This window comes from Staurois parvus, unplaced genomic scaffold (assembly GCF_062004578.1).
Source record: "Staurois parvus isolate SC_StPar_1 unplaced genomic scaffold, SC_StPar_1.0 ptg000612l, whole genome shotgun sequence".
NCBI lineage: Eukaryota > Metazoa > Chordata > Amphibia > Anura > Ranidae > Staurois > Staurois parvus.
The window spans coordinates 85,629-103,974 of NW_028318408.1; the positions used below are offsets into that span (position 1 = coordinate 85,629).

General features: G+C 48.1%; 1 protein-coding gene across 1 annotated transcript; it reads right to left on the bottom strand.

The window, feature by feature from the left end:
- Positions 1-12,503: 12,503 nt before the first annotated feature.
- Positions 12,504-14,237, bottom strand: LOC149449550 (E3 ubiquitin/ISG15 ligase TRIM25-like). Its single transcript, XM_089693082.1, has one exon. The coding sequence runs from the start codon at positions 14,235-14,237 to the stop codon at positions 12,504-12,506; it is 1,734 nt and encodes a 577-aa protein (XP_089549208.1).
- Between the last annotated feature and the right edge of the window lie 4,109 nt (positions 14,238-18,346).

Consider the following 18,346-nt stretch of genomic DNA (forward strand, 5'->3'; position numbering starts at 1 on the left):
AAGTCTGACACTCCATATCCAGTGTGACCCATTCTGTACCCTCCTACAGGGGCGAGGTGTACATTCCTACACAGGGAGAGGCTGGGACTGAGACACATAGCTAGAAGACTCCATGCACACTGAGGGGGGGGGGGGGGTGATAACATTGATAACATTAGCTGTGTAAAGTCACGTTAAATACCAGAGTTTTTGTAGCGTTTTTGCATTAGCGTTTAGCAACATTTTATCGTGTTTTTTCAAGGTTGTTTTTTTGATAAAAGAAGTCCAAAAACACTGGTTTGCCGCGATTTACTGCATTTTGCTGCATTTTTCTACGTTTTCAGCATTAGAGCGTATTTACAGCTAAAAAATTCCTCTAGAAGCCCGCTAGTTCTGGTTTTTATTTCCAGCCAGAAAACGCTGATTCCAGTCTCTGTGTGTATGGACACCGAGGAGAACATGTTGGGGGGTTTACTGGCTGGAGAAAAAATCATCAAAAGCCAAAAACAGCCGCTGTAACAACGTCCCGTGTGCATGAGGACTTAGAATTCTTGTACAGAAGGACACAGACATGTAATAAGTAGTGACGGGTCCAACACCCCCCTGTTCAGTTCGCGGTCGAACATTCGAAGTTGACGAAAGTTCAACTGCAAACTTCAAACTCAATGCAAGTCTATGGGACTGGAAGTTGTACATTGAAAAGTGACCATTCTGAAGGCTTTTATGCCAGTTATTGGCCCCAGAAGTGGTATGGGGACTCGGGGACGGCCCTGAGGGACAGGAATCAGTGAAATAAACTTAAAAAAGTACCGTTTTTAAAGGGGCAGTCATTTTTTCATTGCTTAAAGAAAAAAAACAAAACAAATTAAAAATGTAATTATCATTCCTGGGGGGTCCCCATAAACTCCCTGCAAAGTTGCACATCTGTATAATGTATAGAGCCTGCTGCAGCACGACTGACATTTATATTAAAAAAGACGTGTGCCGTCCCCCTAATTCTTACCAGAGCCTTTAGGTCCGTTGGAATGGTTAGGAAGGACCCCACAGTGAATTTTTTTTTTAAAGTGCGTGGGGTTCCCCCTAAAGGTCATACTAAGACCTTGTTCTGTCCCCACATGAAGGCGAATGAAGGTATATCTGATAATGGCTGTGTAACTTCCTACCTTCGTATCCAAGCAGTGGAGCAGACCGGACCGCCAGATGCTTAGGTTAGACGGATCCAAACGTATACACGGGAATGAAATCAGCGTAGGTTTATTTGATCCAAATACAGCGACAAACAGTGATACAATACTGTAAGGCAGTAGAGGTATTGATGCTGTCCTGTGATATTTTTCCTGAGGCTAACTGCTGGTCAAAAACTGATGCCTTCACAAGCCCAGGGTATTGAATGTCCTGTCACACAGCTATAAAGCACATAAAATGGCTGCAGGAAGTGACCAGAACCAAGGCTTGCCTAAAACCACGCCCAGCATAGAAAAAACTTTACTAGCTATAACAGGGGCATGCAGGAGATGGTAGGTTAGTCTTTCTAACACTCACGCTGCTCTTGAAGTCTCTGTGTTTATGCATGATGCTTTCATACCTTGATGATGATGTTGCTGAAGCTGTAGTGTTGAACTCCAGGAAGTCGAGGCTGGGGTCATTCCTCATCTGGGACTGTTCATCGATTAACCTACAGAAGTGAATAAATGGGGGACTTGCAGACTGTATGGTAGCTTCACGACAATTGGGTTCACTCCATGAGCTGTATCCAGGTAGCACAGCCCGGACAGACGAGGGTCACCCTTAGCAAGCTCCAGTTCCATGAGCAGATCACTTAAATCCTGAAGCTTCTGGACATCCTTGAGATTGATCCTTGGAACGTTCTGCAGTCTCTTGAATAGGGCCTTCTCTATTGCTTCTGCACTGCCGAAGGTACGTTCGAGTCTCTGCCAGGCGGCAGCTAGACCTGCTTCTGCTTGTCCCACGTAGACAGTTCTGAGGCTCTTGACACGATTTGTGGAGCCTGGGCCCAGCCATTTGATCAAGAGGTCAAACTCCTGCTCTGCGGTTAGGTTGAGGTTAGCGATGGCGGCCTTGAAGGTTGCCTTCCAAGCTCTGTAGCTCTCTGCACGGTCATCAAATTTTGAGAGACTGGTGTTGATTAGCTCTCTGCTCACCATAGACATATCTGATTTCTCACTGCTTGTTGCCATGATGACTTGTGATGCCCCTGGGGCGTATGGGCTGCCTGGTGTGAAGGGGTGAGATGCTTCCGGGTAGAATGATGTAGCTGCAGGGTTAAGCTTTCATTTAGCCTCTGTGGATTGTGATGACTGCTGCTTGAGCTGTGGAGGTAGGCCAGAAAATGCCTGATAGCGATCTTGCTGTAACAACCATCTTTGAGAGGGCACATCTGGGTGACGGTTATTAGGTTGCTCGGGTGCTGTGGGTGGCACTGGTACCACAGGTAGAGCTGACTTGGAGGTTTCAGTGTTGTTGGCTTGGACGGTACTGCAAACTGGGGGTGGCGCAGATAACTGATTCAGTACATAGTCATTGCTGCGATCAACTGGATCACCTATCTCCTGTGGTGGTGAGCAGACTGGATCAGGACCTTGGCTCAATGCTTGCTCAAGTAGTCTTACTTTAGCCAACGCAATTTCCTCCTGCATCTCTGATTCGAAAATCTTTATTCGAGCCTCTGCTTCCGCTTCTGCCCTCTTGGCCTCTGCCTCTGCCCTCTTGTCCTCTGCCTCTGCCTCTGCCCTCTTGGCCTCTGCCTCTGCCCTCTTGTCCTCTGCCTCTGCCCTCTTGGCCTCTTGGCCTCTGCCCTCTTGCCCTCTTGGCCTCTGCCTCTGCAAGAGCTTCTTTTTCAGTGAAGGAGCGTCTCGCTTTGGATTGCTCTGCGTTTATGCGGGCCTCTAGTAATCTGTCACTCAAGGCTGAGCTTCTTGAGCACGATGATCTGTATGACCGAGAGGAATGTTTAGATGAATTTGATCTGTGTGATCTAGTTTCTTGCAAATGCGAGATACGGAGTTCTGCTTTACCTTTAACATCCAGCACCATGACGTCTCTTTGTCTGTCTATTGATTCTGCCTTGCTCAGTTCTGATAGGGCTTCATCGATAGAGTCTTTTAGAAAGGTTATATACCTTGTGGACAGTCTCTTGTATCTTTCTTGAGCTGTATCCAGCCGCCCGATGGCAACTTGTAAGCTTGTGGCATCACCTGAGGAGGATTTAAGTCCGGACATGAGGGAGGAAACTCGTTCCCATTGTTCCTCCAGGTTATGACATAGCTCATCTTTCGTGGTGTGATAGTGTTCAATTACCTTTACCGTCAGTTTGAGAGAGCGTCTTGGTCGCACGACTTGTTCTGCTGGAAGTGTGGATTCTGTTCCCTGCTCTTGTGATCAGTATCAGGTTGCATTTGCTTTAGTTCATCACTGGGGAACTGTGCAAAGTCCTTTTCGGCCATTTTGACTTAAGGTGCGCTGTCTCTTTAAGAAAATGAACTTTTGAATTGGGGGCTGAAAATCGCAGCACGGCTCCGATAGGGCACTTTGATAAAATTTCTAAGATGTTTAGAGTGAATTGCGGGGTTTTGCGGCGGCCACGGCAATGTAAGGAGCGTGCATAAACAGTACTTCTATTATGCGAGGAAAGGTTAATATAGGACGTAGAGAATGGCTTGGCGAGTTGTGGAGGACTTCCAGGTGAGAGTATAGATACTGCGTATGTGCAGTGCTTCCGCATAGGCTTGTGGAACATGCACTGTAGCCGGGCAGATTTGCTGCAAGTGGGCCTGTTGCTAGGGAGATTCCTGAGTGTGGTACTGGACTCTGAGGGAATCTGTAGCGGGGTATGGACTTTAAGGCAGTTTTTGACTGTTCTGTCCCCACATGAAGGCGAATGACGGTATAACAGATAATGGCTGTGTAACTTCCTACCTTCGTATCCAAGCAGTGGAGCAGACCGGACCGGCAGATGCTCAGGTTAGACGGATCCAAACGTATACACGGGAATGAAATCAGCGTGGGTTTATTTGGTTCAAATACAGCGACAAACAGTGATACAATACTGTAAGACAGTAGAGGTAGTGATGCTGTCCTGTGATATCTTTCCTGAGGCGAACTGCTGGTCAAAAACTGATGCCTTCACAAGCCCTGGGTATGAATGTCCTGTCACACAGCTATAAAGCACATAAAATGGCTGCGGGAAGTGACCAGAACCAAGGCTTGCCTAAAACCACACCCAGCAGAGGAAAAACTTTACTAGCAAAAGCAGAGGCATGCAGCATGCAAATTCTGGCCAGCAGATGGCAGCAACAGTTCAATACATAGAAACAAACCTGGTGAAATAAGAATTGGTGATACAATGCACAGTTAAACAAATATGAGGAAAACAGCACATGATCAGCTGTGTCCAATCACAGCTGATCGCATAGTAAATAGGGAAATGCCGGTTATCGGCATTTCTCTCCTCTCGAGCTGTCACGGTGACAGAGGAGATGAGAGCCGGTAATCGGCATTCCTCGGAGGGGACATGTACACCGATCATCAGGGCACTGATGATCAGTGTGCCCTGATGATCTGTGTAGCCCCAGCAGTGCCACCTGTCAGTGCTCATCCATGCCACCTGCCAGTGCACATCAATGCCACATATCAGTGCCCATATGAGCTGCCTTTCAGTGTCACCCATCAGTGCCAGTCAGTGCCACCTATCAATGCCAATCAGTGCTGTCAATCAGTGCCGCCTATCAGTGCCCGTCAGTGCCGCCTATCAGTGCCCGTGCCATATACGAGTGTTGCCTTTCAGTGCCCATCAGTGACACCTACCAGTGCCTCCTCATCAGTGTAGCCTATCAGTGCCTATCACTGCAACCTCATTAGCGCACATCAGTGTAGGAGAAAAATTACTTATTTACAAAATATTATAACTAAGAAAATTTTTTTTTCAAAATTTTCAGTGGTTTTTGATTTGCTTAAGAAAAATAAAAAACCCAGAAGTGATTAAATACCACCAAAATAAATCTGTCAAAAAAAATGATAAAAATGCCATATGGGTACAATGTTGCATGACCGCGCAATTGTCATTCAAAGTGTGACAGCGCTGAAAGCTGGAAATTGGCCTGGGCAGGAAGGGGGTGGAAGTGCCCTGTAGGCGAGGGGTTAAAATCAATTTCGGCAAATCTCATGCTGTGAACATTACCCTGCCAGCGGCCATGGTTAAGCTTTGCAGAGACAATTTCCCCTTCTCTTGGCAACCGGAGGCCATCATGTACCTCGGTGTCCAGTTGCCAAAATGCCTCAATGAATTATTCACAAGAAATTATGTTCTGCTTTTACGCACTGTGACGGAAGATCTTAAAAGATGAGACAACCCCAAGTTTTCCTGGTTTGGGAGAGCGGCAAATTTTAAAATGAATGTGCTCCCGCGCCTTTTGTATATCCTACAGACCGTACCAATAGAAATCCCCCAGACCTTCCTAAAAGGCTACCAGAGGATATGCTCACGGTTCCTTTGGTGCGGGAAAACCCCACGTATTAGCTATAGCCAACTGACACTACCCAAGCAGTTAGGAGGAATAGGACTCCCCAATCTTACAAAATTCTACTGGGCGTGCCATATATCCAGAATAGTAGACTGGCATGTCCATGGTACAATAAAAGATTGGATTAGTCCGGAAGCCTCCTTTATGGATGTACCCTTGCAGGCGATTCCATGGCTAGCTAGCAAACACCTTCCTTCTGCTATCCAAGCGCCCCCTTTGATCAAACCGACCATTCTCACCTTTCACGCAGCATGTAAGTGTACTGAAATCTCCTCGATCCCGGGCCCTATGACCCCTATCAGGATGAATCCAGATTTTCAACCAGGTATGACACCAAGATTTATACCGGACCTCTCATCAGATTCAGTCATCCGGGCCCATCAGTGCTTTCATGCCGGAAAGCTAAGGGATCGAGCGTACTTCACTTCACAACAGCCGGTGATAAAACTCTCCCCGTGGACATACCTCCAGCTTCACCACTTCCTCACATCTGCTCCATACTTGATGTCTATGTCTTGTAGTCTGACAACACTCGAAAAACTTTGCTTGAAAACCGCTACACAACATGTCATTTCCACTGTGCATACTCTCCTAGATGCTCATATATCGGCCGATTCGGGGTTAGCGTGTCCAAAGTGGTCTACAGACCTACAAACTGAACTTTCCCCTGAGAATTGGGAACAAATCTTTCACACAGCACACAAAGGTTCGGTGAATGTATGGACCCAGGAGACGAATTACAAACTGTTGTCCAGATGGTACAGAACACCAGATAGATTACACAAAATGAATCCGACGCTTCCAGACAAATGTTGGCGATGTCAACAATCCCTAGGAACTCTCTTACATATCTGGTGGAAATGCTCAAAAATTCAAACTTTCTGGAGGAAAGTTCACACGCTGATTCACCAAGTTACCTCTGACTCGCTAGAGTACTTACCTGCTGAATACCTACTGCACTCCTCCTCCTCCTCATCTAGTCAGGCCTACCATAAGTCACTAGTGATGGATCTGGTGAATGCAGCAAGGGCCTGTATAACGGGACACTGGGGTTCCCCACTCGTCCCCTCACTAAAAGAATGGTTCAGACGTATAAACAGAACAGAGGGAATGGAGGAGCTGATACCTACAGCTAAGGAATCTCCATCTACATTTATAAGTATTGGGCTTGGCTGGGATCATTTCATATCTACCAAGATTTACCGTGTAATAGTAGACTAATGACATCATCTATTCATCATCATCACATTTCCAGACTTTTCTACAATTTCTAGTGACTCGAGCAACGGATTATTACCCTCTCTTTATTACTTAAGCTACATATGCCCCTCTCCACTCCCAAGTGAATCCACTTCTACTGCAAAGCTCTCCCTCCTGGGATTGTGTAGATTGGGAGGGGTGGGGGGGTCGTGGTTGGGGCTGACCAGACCCATAAGGTTTCTTTACTCACTATGCAATAAATGGAATCAGTGAGCGCTTAATATAGCAGTTATGGCACAAAAAAGGTCACCACAATAACACCTCATAAAATACACAAGTAAAAAGTGCAGCGCTAAAAGATATATACTCCAGTCTGGTAATAAATAATAATAAATGATAAAATAATAGTAAAATAATAGTAAAATAATATAATAATGATAAAATTGGTGACAGTTGGTGGTAGGTGCTAGGTACAGGAGTGGATAGTGACTTCACGTTTCGGTGGCATGGTGATAAATAGTAAAAATACGCACTCACCAGATGCGTATCTTTCAGTACGCATATAATATAACCAGAGGTCCCCTTCATGGGATGGGATGGATGAGTTGAGCCGTCTTAACAGACTCTCCTCCCTCTGGGTATTGGGCAACCAAATGATCGTCTCCCTTGGTGTAAACACCAGGCATCAATGTAGAAGCCTCTTAGGTGGATGGGCAGGATCCTGGTCAGCTCACAGCGGAACTAGCGCCCTCCTCTGGACTGGTGGACTGGTGTCATAAGTGATGTGGCTCCTATGCCTTGAAATATGGGCTCTAGAAATGAATGTTGGCTCACTGGGGAGCCAACAAAAAATGGCCCATAGCGTAGTATTTTTTAAATGAATTTATTAATCCACGTGGTTAAGGACATAAAAAAAGTATACAGGCAAAGGTATACTGACCATATACAATAAAAAGATGGCCACCGGACCTATGATAGGAGCCAGTAGAAAGACGTCACGGCGTAATGGCCCCTTTGACGCGTTTTGTACAATTGTACTTCCTCAGAAAAGGATAGTCATCACGCCAGTGCCGTGTGTCATTTCTATATATATACACAGTGTCAATGGAAACGATCATAAGATGCCGGCGCATTTGCAGTGCGCTCGCACCATCTTCCTGCACTTCGTGCATGCGCGGTACGTGCGGCTCGTTAGGTAATGGCTGACGCATGCGTGGTTCACCCGTGCCATATTGCCGGAGAGTGGAAATGGCCGTGAGCGCCATTTTGCCATAGTCCGGTAAATATATGTACAGGCTGAAGACCTGTCACTGGAATGATTGTGACAGTTGGCAAACCTCATATAAGTGAGGAAAAAACAAAGCAGCGATGCGGCAGGGTGCATAGTGGGCATGCTGATGGGGTCATTTGCTGATCTATATGCAGAATGCCCAAACATAGTGATTTCCCAGTGGGGAAAGATAATGCGCATATACCGCTCTATGGCAAAAAACCATCATATTAATAATGGGGCATACAATATTCTAAAACAGGTCAGTAAAAGAATAAACAGCATAATAAGAATATCATAATGAAATATAGAGAACATAACTAAAAACCCCCATGAGATAAATGATTAGCATGAAATAAAAATGAATAGAATGACATTAAAAATTGAATAAAATACATTTGAAAGCCCTTAAAATGCATATAGGATACTAAATACTGCTTAACCAGGGCTAAAATCCAATATAATTAATATTAATATAGGATACTAAACAGGAATAAATGAAAATGAAAATACTTAAAAATGCTCAAGAAAAATGATAAAAATGATACAAAAATATTTATTTTAATATGGAGAAGTCGGGGGAGGGGGCACGGGCTGGAGGGAATACTAAGAGCTCAGTTTTGGAAAGATTGAGTTTGAGAAAGTGGAGTGACATCCATGCCGATATGTTACTTAGTAGGTTAGTAATGTGAGAGGAGACTGAAGAGGTGAGGAGACTGAAGGGGTGAGGTGAGGAGCAGACTGGAGGGGTGAGGTGAGGAGGAGACTGGAGGGGCAAGGTGAGGAGGAGACTGGAGGGGCAAGGTGAGGAGGAGACTGAAGGGGCGAGGTGAGGAGGAGACTGAAGGGGAGAGGTGAGGAGGAGACTGAAGGGGCGAGGTGAGGAGGAGGCTGAAAGGGCGAGGTGAGGAGGAGACTGAAGGGGCGAGGTGAGGAGGAGACTGAAGGAGACTGAAGGGGTGAGGTGAGGAGGCGGCCCTAGTGGACGTGACGTTGGAACGTTCCTCCCAGCTGTCGGCTGTGTGATCGCGGTGCAGGAGGTTCATCCTTGGTGTTTCCCTCGTGGATGTGGCATTATAGAGGTGTCATTGCTGGTGTCGGCTGTGTGATCGCGGTGCAGGAGGTTCATCCTTGGTTTTTCCCTCGTGGATGTGGCATTATAGAGGTGTCATTGCTGGTGTCGGCTGTGTGATCGCGGTGCAGGAGGTCCGTCCCTTGGTTTTTCCCTCGTGGATGTGGCATTATAGAGGTGTCATTGCTGGTGTCGGCTGTGTGATCGCGGTGCAGGAGGTCCGTCCCTTGGTTTTTCCCTCGTGGATGTGGCATTATAGAGGTGTCATTGCTGGTGTCGGCTGTGTTATCGCGGTGCAGGAGGTTCGTCCCTTGGTGTTTCCCTCGTGGATGTGGCATTATAGAGGTGTCATTGCTGGTGTCGGCTGTGTGATCGCGGTGCAGGAGGTCCGTCCCTTGGTTTTTCCCTCGTGGATGTGGCATTATAGAGGTGTCATTGCTGGTGTCGGCTGTGTGATCGCGGTGCAGGAGGTCCGTCCCTTGGTTTTTCCCTCGTGGATGTGGCATTATAGAGGTGTCATTGCTGGTGTCGGCTGTGTGATCGCGGTGCAGGAGGTCCATCCCTTGGTTTTTCCCTCGTGGATGTGGCATTATAGAGGTGTCATTGCTGGTGTCGGCTGTGTGATCGCGGTGCAGGAGGTCCGTCCCTTGGTTTTTCCCTCGTGGATGTGGCATTATAGAGGTGTCATTGCTGGTGTCGGCTGTGTGATCGCGGTGCAGGAGGTCCGTCCCTTGGTTTTTCCCTCGTGGATGTGGCATTATAGAGGTGTCATTGCTGGTGTCGGCTGGACACCTTCCTGGTGAGTGTTATACGTTACTAATAACATTTTACTGCTATTAAACGTCCTGCACCATCAGATCTCTTCTCATTCCTCCAGCTTTGCCCATGTTATTGGAAGATCATTTGCTGCTTAGCTGTTCCCTATGTGCTGATTGGATCCCTATTGGTTGCTGTTCCTCTACTGGGATATCCTGCAGATCATCGCTCCCAGAGCAACATGCCATCATGCTGGTTTATAATATAATCAGCATATAGCTCTGGTGAGGGGATTCCCGTCATCTGGTGTCGGATTCGCACACGGGGGGGGGGGGGGGGGTTTGTTTTCAAGATTGACATTAAGTTGTATTGGACTATCACTGTTATGGGGGCCGGACTTATGTTTATATTTATGAATTTATTTATATTCTTATTATTTATTCTTGCATGTTTTGTGAATAATTAGCGCACTTTTTATTTGTACATATTTTACCTTTTTTGGTTAGAGGTGCTGCTTATTATTTGATTTGTTTTGTATTTTCTGTGGCGCTTCTTATATCTGCTACAATTATACCGTACCATTAGTATTGCTTCCATCTGACATCCCATCTTCTGAGGGGTTCAACATTCACTGTGCGCACTTGGGATCCATTGAGGATCAGGTCACCGATTATAGATCCCCGGAGGGTCGGGTCACAGATTATAGATCCCCGGAGGGTCGGGTCACAGATTATAGATCCCCGGAGCATCGGGTCACCGATTATAGATCCCCGGAGCGTCGGGTCACCGATTATAGATCCCCGGAGGGTCGGGTCACCGATTATAGATCCCCGGAGGGTCGAGTCACCGATTATAGATCCCCGGAGGGTCGGGTCACTGATTATAGATCCCTGGAGGATCAGGTCACTGATTATAGATCCCCGGAGCGTCGGATCACCGATTATAGATCCCCGGAGCGTCGGGTCACCGATTATAGATCCCCGGAGCGTCGGGTCACCGATTATAGATCCCCGGAGGGTCGAGTCACCGATTATAGATCCCCGGAGGGTCGGGTCACTGATTATAGATCGCAGGATGATTGGGTCACCGATCATAGATCCCCGGAGGATCGGGTCACTGATTATAGATCCCTGGAGGATCAGGTCACTGATTATAGATCCCCGGAGGGTCAGGTCACTGATTATAGATCCCTGGAGGATCAGGTCACTGATTATAGATCCGCGGAGGATCGGGTCACCGATTATAGATCCCCGGAGGGTCAGGTCACCGATTATAGATCCCCGGAGGATCAGATCACTGATTATAGATCCCTGGAGGATCAGGTCACTGATTATAGATCCCCGGAGGTCACGGTTTGTGTGTTTGTTGCACATGGTGTCACCTTTATACATGGTGTCATTTCTATGTATATATTTATATAGTATCCGTATCAATCTCATTATCAGAGGAGCGCTGCATCACTTCCTGGTTATAGGAAATATTTGTGACAATGAATAGAGATGAGAAGAATGAGCCGCCATTGGAATATAGAGGAAGGATCAGCATGCTGGGTGCACATCGATCGTTACAAAGACCCATCTCAGAATGGAGGGAGGCGGAGCCTTAGCTTGGAATAGAGAGGAGGGGCGGGGTTCTGTGTGGAGCATTCCAGTGGCTGTACACCCTCCATACACCCAGAGATGGGCGTGGCCTCAGGTGAGACACCGAGAGGAAACCAATCCTGCGACATACATTGTCTCCCAGGACTAGGACTAGGCAGGTGCACTTCCTTGCATTACAAATCAAAATTCAGAATAAAAAAAAAAATAGAGTAAAACAGAATAGAATATAAAATAAAGGGATACAATAGAAAATAATAGAATAGAAAAGAGAATTGTAAATTAAATATTAGAAAAGAATAAATAGAATATAATTGTGCTCTGAAATTCAAATTTCGTTTAGAATAAATTTGATCAATTTATTACTTTATATTTCTGAATTTAGTTGAATAGAATACAATGAATATAACAGTTTTCCAACATTGGAATTTTGAATAGAATACATCTGAATGCTGATTCAATACTTTTTGAATTAGATTTGAATTTTCTGAATTTGAAACAAAAAACAAAACTAAACAAATTCCAAAATCGGAAAATGGAGGGAAATGAAATGAAAGGAAGTGAAGGAAAAGAAATGTGTTGGTGGTCACATGTCTAGCCAGGACGGTCCCGCTATGCAGGGCTCCAATACAGAGCGACTTCCCCTCACTTCCTGTCAGGGAAATTGTTATCAGCAGGACAGGAAGTGAAAGGAAACCATTCTGACAGAGTCCTGGATAGCAGGAAAAACTGACAGGGGCTCTAATCCTTCCACACTCCATCCAAAACTGAAAACACACATTGTGGCTACAGATACACTGGGAAGGTTCCGGCTCCAGGGCTATCATCTCCATCCTGGCTACACTACTTAGGGTGTCACTGACCCACAACAAGCATGCAGCCAGTGAAGGCGGAACACTCGGACCTCCTGCATGCTTGTTCCTGGTCAGTGACACACTAGGGAGTGAAGTGAGGTTTAGGATGAAGATGACGGCCCCGGAAGCTTTCTCCACAAATCACTCCTGTTTCCTGCCCTTCCTCCTATTGGCTGAGTATAGCACCAATCACCAATCAGATCATCCCACTTGTGATGTCTCTGGGCGGATCTCTCACTTCTGGCTCCTCCCACATATCTTTATACAACCTACAAATACAAATACTGCAACATGGAGGGGCTGAGTGAAGGTGGTGGTGAAGGTGTGGAGGTGTCGGATCGGGTCACACAGATCATAGAAGGAGATCCGCCCGGCCTCATAATCCAGATCTATCCTGACTCTGGTACTGGAGACACCGCTGGGGAATGGGGTCCAATCACTGTCATGTATCACTGAGTACTGATTACCCCCCAACCACCCCACACTCTCCAACCCCCAGGACTTCTTATTACATCCAATCACTGACTGACCTCCTCTCCTGTCTATATTGGGGTAACACATCCCGACTCTCCAGTACTGGGACCCCCCGACATCCACTTCCCAGTAATGTCTCCCGGAGGAGAAGCTCTGACTGCTCATCACCTGAGGACAATCCTGGAACCTCTCTGGTGTTTCTGGCCGATTCTGATGTGATGATGACCAAGATGCAGTTTTCCCGTCATCTGATATATGTAGACGATTACCAGCTGTCCTCACATCCAGTAATATGTCTGTAACCCCTGACACCCCCCATGTTTTCTGTACAGCCCCAATATTTGGTCCTCCAGTGGGGGAGGGTTGGGGGTCTGGCCTGGATGATGGAGCATTGATAGGACCTTTGCCCTTTGTAGTAGAATGTGGAGAGACATGTGTGCCTGTACATTTCTGTACATTGACCCGAGACATGATATCAGATAAACCCGTGTGTAATGTGTGTGAGATCCCTCCCACATCCCCATCCCCTCCATTATGGAGGAGGTTCTCATGTCTCTCTCTGTCCTCATCATCTCCATCCTCAGTATCACACAAGTCACCTGTGTCTGATTGCTGTAGGACAGTCAGTGGATCCGTCATGTTACACAGCTCCTCAATGTCCTCCATCTTCCTGGACAGCTCCTCCTTCTTTATTTCCAGATCCCGAATATAATCCAACATAGGACGGGAGACCCGCTCTGCCCACCCTGAAATATCCCTCAGGACTCTCTTCTCCAGGTCTTCCAGACGTCTCCTGAGGTCTCTGAACAGGGCAGTGACTCTCTCGGTTTCATCATCTGCTTTCCCTTGTACTTTCCTCCTGCGTTCCTGCAGACTCTGGACTCTTTTCTCCATCTCCTCTCTTTTGGTCATCAGTTTCTGCAGAACATTCCTCAGTTTCTTCTTCTTTATCTCAGAGGCCTCCTCCAGAGTCTCCACCTGGTGTCCCCGATGTTCTCCATCCAGGCTGCAGGACACACAGATACAGGTGGAGTCCTCAGTGCAGTAATACTCCAAGATCTTCTTATGGATGGAGCATTTCCTGTCCTTCAGGGAAGTGGTGGGGTCACATAGGACGTGTTCTGGTGACTTGCTGTGGACTCTCAGGTGGTTGTCACACAGAGAAGCTTCACACATCAGACAGGATTTCACAGCCGGTACAGGAGTGTGAATACAGTAAGTACAGAAGACCCCGGACTCCTCCTGCTCTGGATGGGTAGACTGGAAGTTCTCCACTATGTTACGCAGTGTTATGTTCCTCCTCAGTGCAGGACGTTCCTGGAACTCTTCTCTGCATTCAGGACAGGAATAACCTCCAGACTCCTCCTGTGTATCCAACACACGGCCAATACAGTCCCGGCAGAAGTTGTGTCCACATCTCAGGGTTACAGGATCTGTATAAAATTCCAGACAGACGGAACATTCCAGCTCCTTCCTCAGATCAGAAGACGCCATCGCTGAGAGCAGAAGAGAGAAACGAAAGTGAAAGTCTGACACTCCGTACCGAAACCTGGGTACAGGCCACTGACTCCACTTCCCCTGCGGCACTCACCCATGGAGGTCTCATCTGGACCCATTCGCCAAGACTGAGCGGTCGCAGAGGTGGTGGTGTCGGCTTGCTCCTATCACCGCTGTGCACCTTCCTTGTCCTCCCTAACCCACCCTCTCTATCCTTTACCTCCTTTGAGGCGCACTGCATCCGACTCTTCTCACCAACCCCCCTAAGGATCGCAGTGATCTACAGACCTCCTGGGTCCATACCCCTCTTCCTGGACAACTTCACCGCCTGGCTTCCCTTCTTCCTCTCCTCTGAGCTACCGACCATCATCCTCGGGAACTTCAATATCCCCATCAACGACAACAACATGGCTACTTCCCAATTCCTCCACCTAACCTCCTCCTTCGCGCTCTCACAGCACACGCAATCCTCCACCCACATCGAAGGGAACACCCTGGACCTCGTCTTCTCCCACCTCTGTACCCTCAACCAGTTCTCTAACACCCCCTTCCCTCTCTCCGACCACCACCTCATCACGTTCTCCATCGCCCCTTCCCCCAACTCCCCCCCCCCAAAAACGCCAAACCATCACCAGCCGCAACCTCCGCAACCTGAACCCGGCCCCCCTCCACTCGGCCGCCGACCGCCTACACGACAGCATCCTCTCACTGTCATGTCCTGACATAGCCACCACCTTGTACAACGACTCACTGTCAGCTGCCCTAGACTCTCTGGCACCCCTAACCACACGCATCATCAAACCCAGACCGCTTCAACCATGGCAGAATGACAGCACTAAACGCCTCAAACGTCGCGTGCTAGAGAGACTATGGCGCAAAACCAGGTCCCCTCATGCATTCTCCCTCTACAAATCTGCCTTCCTCACCTACACCTCCTCCCTCCACGCCGCCAAGCAGGCCTACTTTGTTAACCTGATCAACACCCTCTCCTCCTGCCCCCGCCGACTCTTCTCCACCTTCAACTCCCTGCTCTCTCCCCCCCTCCTCCACTCAGTACCTCACTCACCGCCCACGAGATTGCCACCCATTTCCACAACAAGATTGACGCTATCCGTAAGGACACTGTCAACTCGCAATCTACCTCCCCACCTAGCCTCCCCCCATCACCCCCTCATCTCCCCCCTCCTCTGCCCTCACAACCGCACTGCCTCCCACCTCTCCCAAGGCCCCGCCCACCGTAACCCCCCCTGCACTGCACTCCTTCAGCCCTGTCACCACTGAGGAAGTCGCCAAGGTCCTCTCAGAAGCCCGCCTCACTACCTGCCCCCTTGACTCTATCCCTTCTCAACTCCTCCGGTCACCCCCCTCTTCCCTCATCCACTCCCTCACTCACATCTTCAATCTCTCCCTCTCTACTGGCGCATTCCCCTCCCCCCTAAAGCACGCGCATATCACCCCCATCCTCAAAAAGCCCTCCCTGGATCCTGCGGACCCCAACAACCTCAGACCCATCTCCCTGCTCCCACTCACCTCCAAGCTCCTTGAGCGCATAGTCTACGATAGCCTAAGCGCCCACCTTACTGACAATAACCTCCTTGACCCACTACAGTCCGGCTTCCGTCCCCTACACTCCACTGAAACTGCCCTCCTCAAAATCACTAACGACCTTCTAAACGCCAAAGCCAAGGGCGACTACTCTGTCCTTCTCCTAGACCTCTCCGCGGCCTTCGACACAGTTGACCACCCCCTCCTCCTTAACAAACTACTCTCCCTTGGCTTCAGAGGTACCGCTCTCTCCTGGTTCTCATCTTACCTATCCCGACGCTCCTTCAGCATCACCTACAACGGTGCCACCTCCCCCTCCCTCCCCCTCTCTGTTGGGGTCCCCCAAGGCTCTGTCCTTGGACCCCTTCTCTTCTCCATCTACACCTCCTCCCTGGGCAAACTCATACACTCCCACAATTCAACTATCACCTCTACGCTGATGACACTCAAATTTACCTCTCCACCCCTTTCCTCACCCCCACTATCTCCGCCCGCATCACTCACCTCCTAAATGACATCTCAGACTGGATGTCGCTACATTTCCTCAAGCTTAACCTCTCCAAAACCGAGCTCCTCGTCTTTCCCCCTGCCCACACCCCCCCCCCCATCCTATCCATCACCACCACCAACACCACTATCATTCCCGCCCCGCAAGCCAAAGTCCTTGGCGTCATTCTGGACTCGAATCTCTCCTTCCAACCTCATGTCAAATCACTTACAAACACATGCAGGCTCCACCTCGGCAACATCGCCAAGATACACACCTTCCTTACCCCAGACACCACTAAACTACTCGTACACTCCCTGATTATCTCACGCCTGGACTACTGCAACTCCCTCCTCACCGGCCTACCCCAGTGCAAGCTCTCCCCGCTTCAGACCATTCTAAACTCAGTGGCTAGACTCATCCACCTCACTAACCGCTCCACCTCTGCCACCCCCCTCTCCCTCCACTGGCTCCCTATTGCCCAACGCATCAAATTCAAACTTCTAACCCTGACCTACAAAGCTGTTCACAACACTGCCCCTAACTACCTCACCAACCTGATTCCCAGGTACCACCCTACCCGTACCCTTCGCTCCTCACAGAACCTCCTTCTATCCTGCTCCCTGGTCTCCTCCTCCCATGCACGACTGCAAGACTTCTCCAGGTCCTCCCCCATCCTCTGGAACTCACTGCCCCAATCCAGCAGACTGTCGCCTTCCCTCCTCACATTCAGGCGCTACCTCAAAACCCATCTCTTCAGGGAAGCCTACCCCACCCTCACCTAACGCCCATTCTCCCTCATTCCTCCCACCACTTCATTCCCCTCAGCCACTTCCTACTGTACCACTACCCCCTCCCACCTAGATTGTAAGCTCGAAAGAGTAGGGCCCTCTTACCCCTCGTACGTTGTTTGTTATTGTTGTATTGTGCCATGTATTGTCCCCCCCTCTATTGTACAGCGCTGAGCAAACCCTTTGGCGCTATATAAACTCCATGTAATAATAATAATAATAATAATAACCAGTGTGACCCGTTCTGTACCCTCCTACGGGGGGGGGGGGAGGTGTACATTCCTACACGGGGGGGGGGGGGGGGGGGGGAGGCTGGGACTGAGACACATAGCTAGAAGGCTCCATGTACACTGGGGGGGGAGGGGGGGTGATAACGCTGGTAACATTAGCTGTGTAAAGTCACTTTAAAGACTGAAGTTTTTTTAGCGTTTTTGCATTAGCGTTTAGCAACGTTTTGCTGTTTTTCAAGGGGTTTTTTTGGTAAAAAAAAAGTTCAAAAAACACTGGTTTGCCGCGATTTACTGCATTTTGCTGCATTTTTCTACGTTTTTCAGCATTAGAGTGTTTACAGCTAAAAAATGTATCTAGAAGCCCGCTAGTTCTGGTTTTATTTCCAGCCAGAAAACGCTGATTCCAGTCTCTGTGTGTATGGACACCGAGGAGAACATGCTGGGGGGTTTACTGGCTGGAGAAAAAAATCATCAAAAGCCAAAAACAGCCGCTGTAACAACGTCCCGTGTGCATGAGGACTCAGAATTCTTGTACAGAAGGACACAGACATGTAATAAGTAGTGACGGGTCCAACACCCCCCTGTTCAGTTCGCGGTCAAACATTCATACTTGAAGAAAGTTCAACTGCAAACTTTGAACTCAATGCAAGTCTATGGGACTGGAAGTTGTACATTGAGAAGTGACCATTCTGAAGGCTTTTATGCCAGTTATTGGCCCCAGAAGTGGTATGGGGACTCGGGGACGGCCCTGAGGGACAGGAATCAGTGAAAAACTTAAAAAAGTACAGTTTTTAAAGGGGCAGTCATTTTTTCATTGCTTAAAGTAAAAAAACAAAACAAATTAAAAACTTTATTATTATGCTTGGGGGGTCCCCATAAACTCCCTGCAAAGTTGTACATCTGTACAATGTATAGAGCCTGCTGCAGCACGACTGACATTTATATTTGTGATACATATGTGACATGGGTGTATAGAATGTATGTGTGAAGGATGATTGACACTCAATTGCCATAATTTTAGTAGGATATATCAGTGGAGGGGTAACTAGAGTT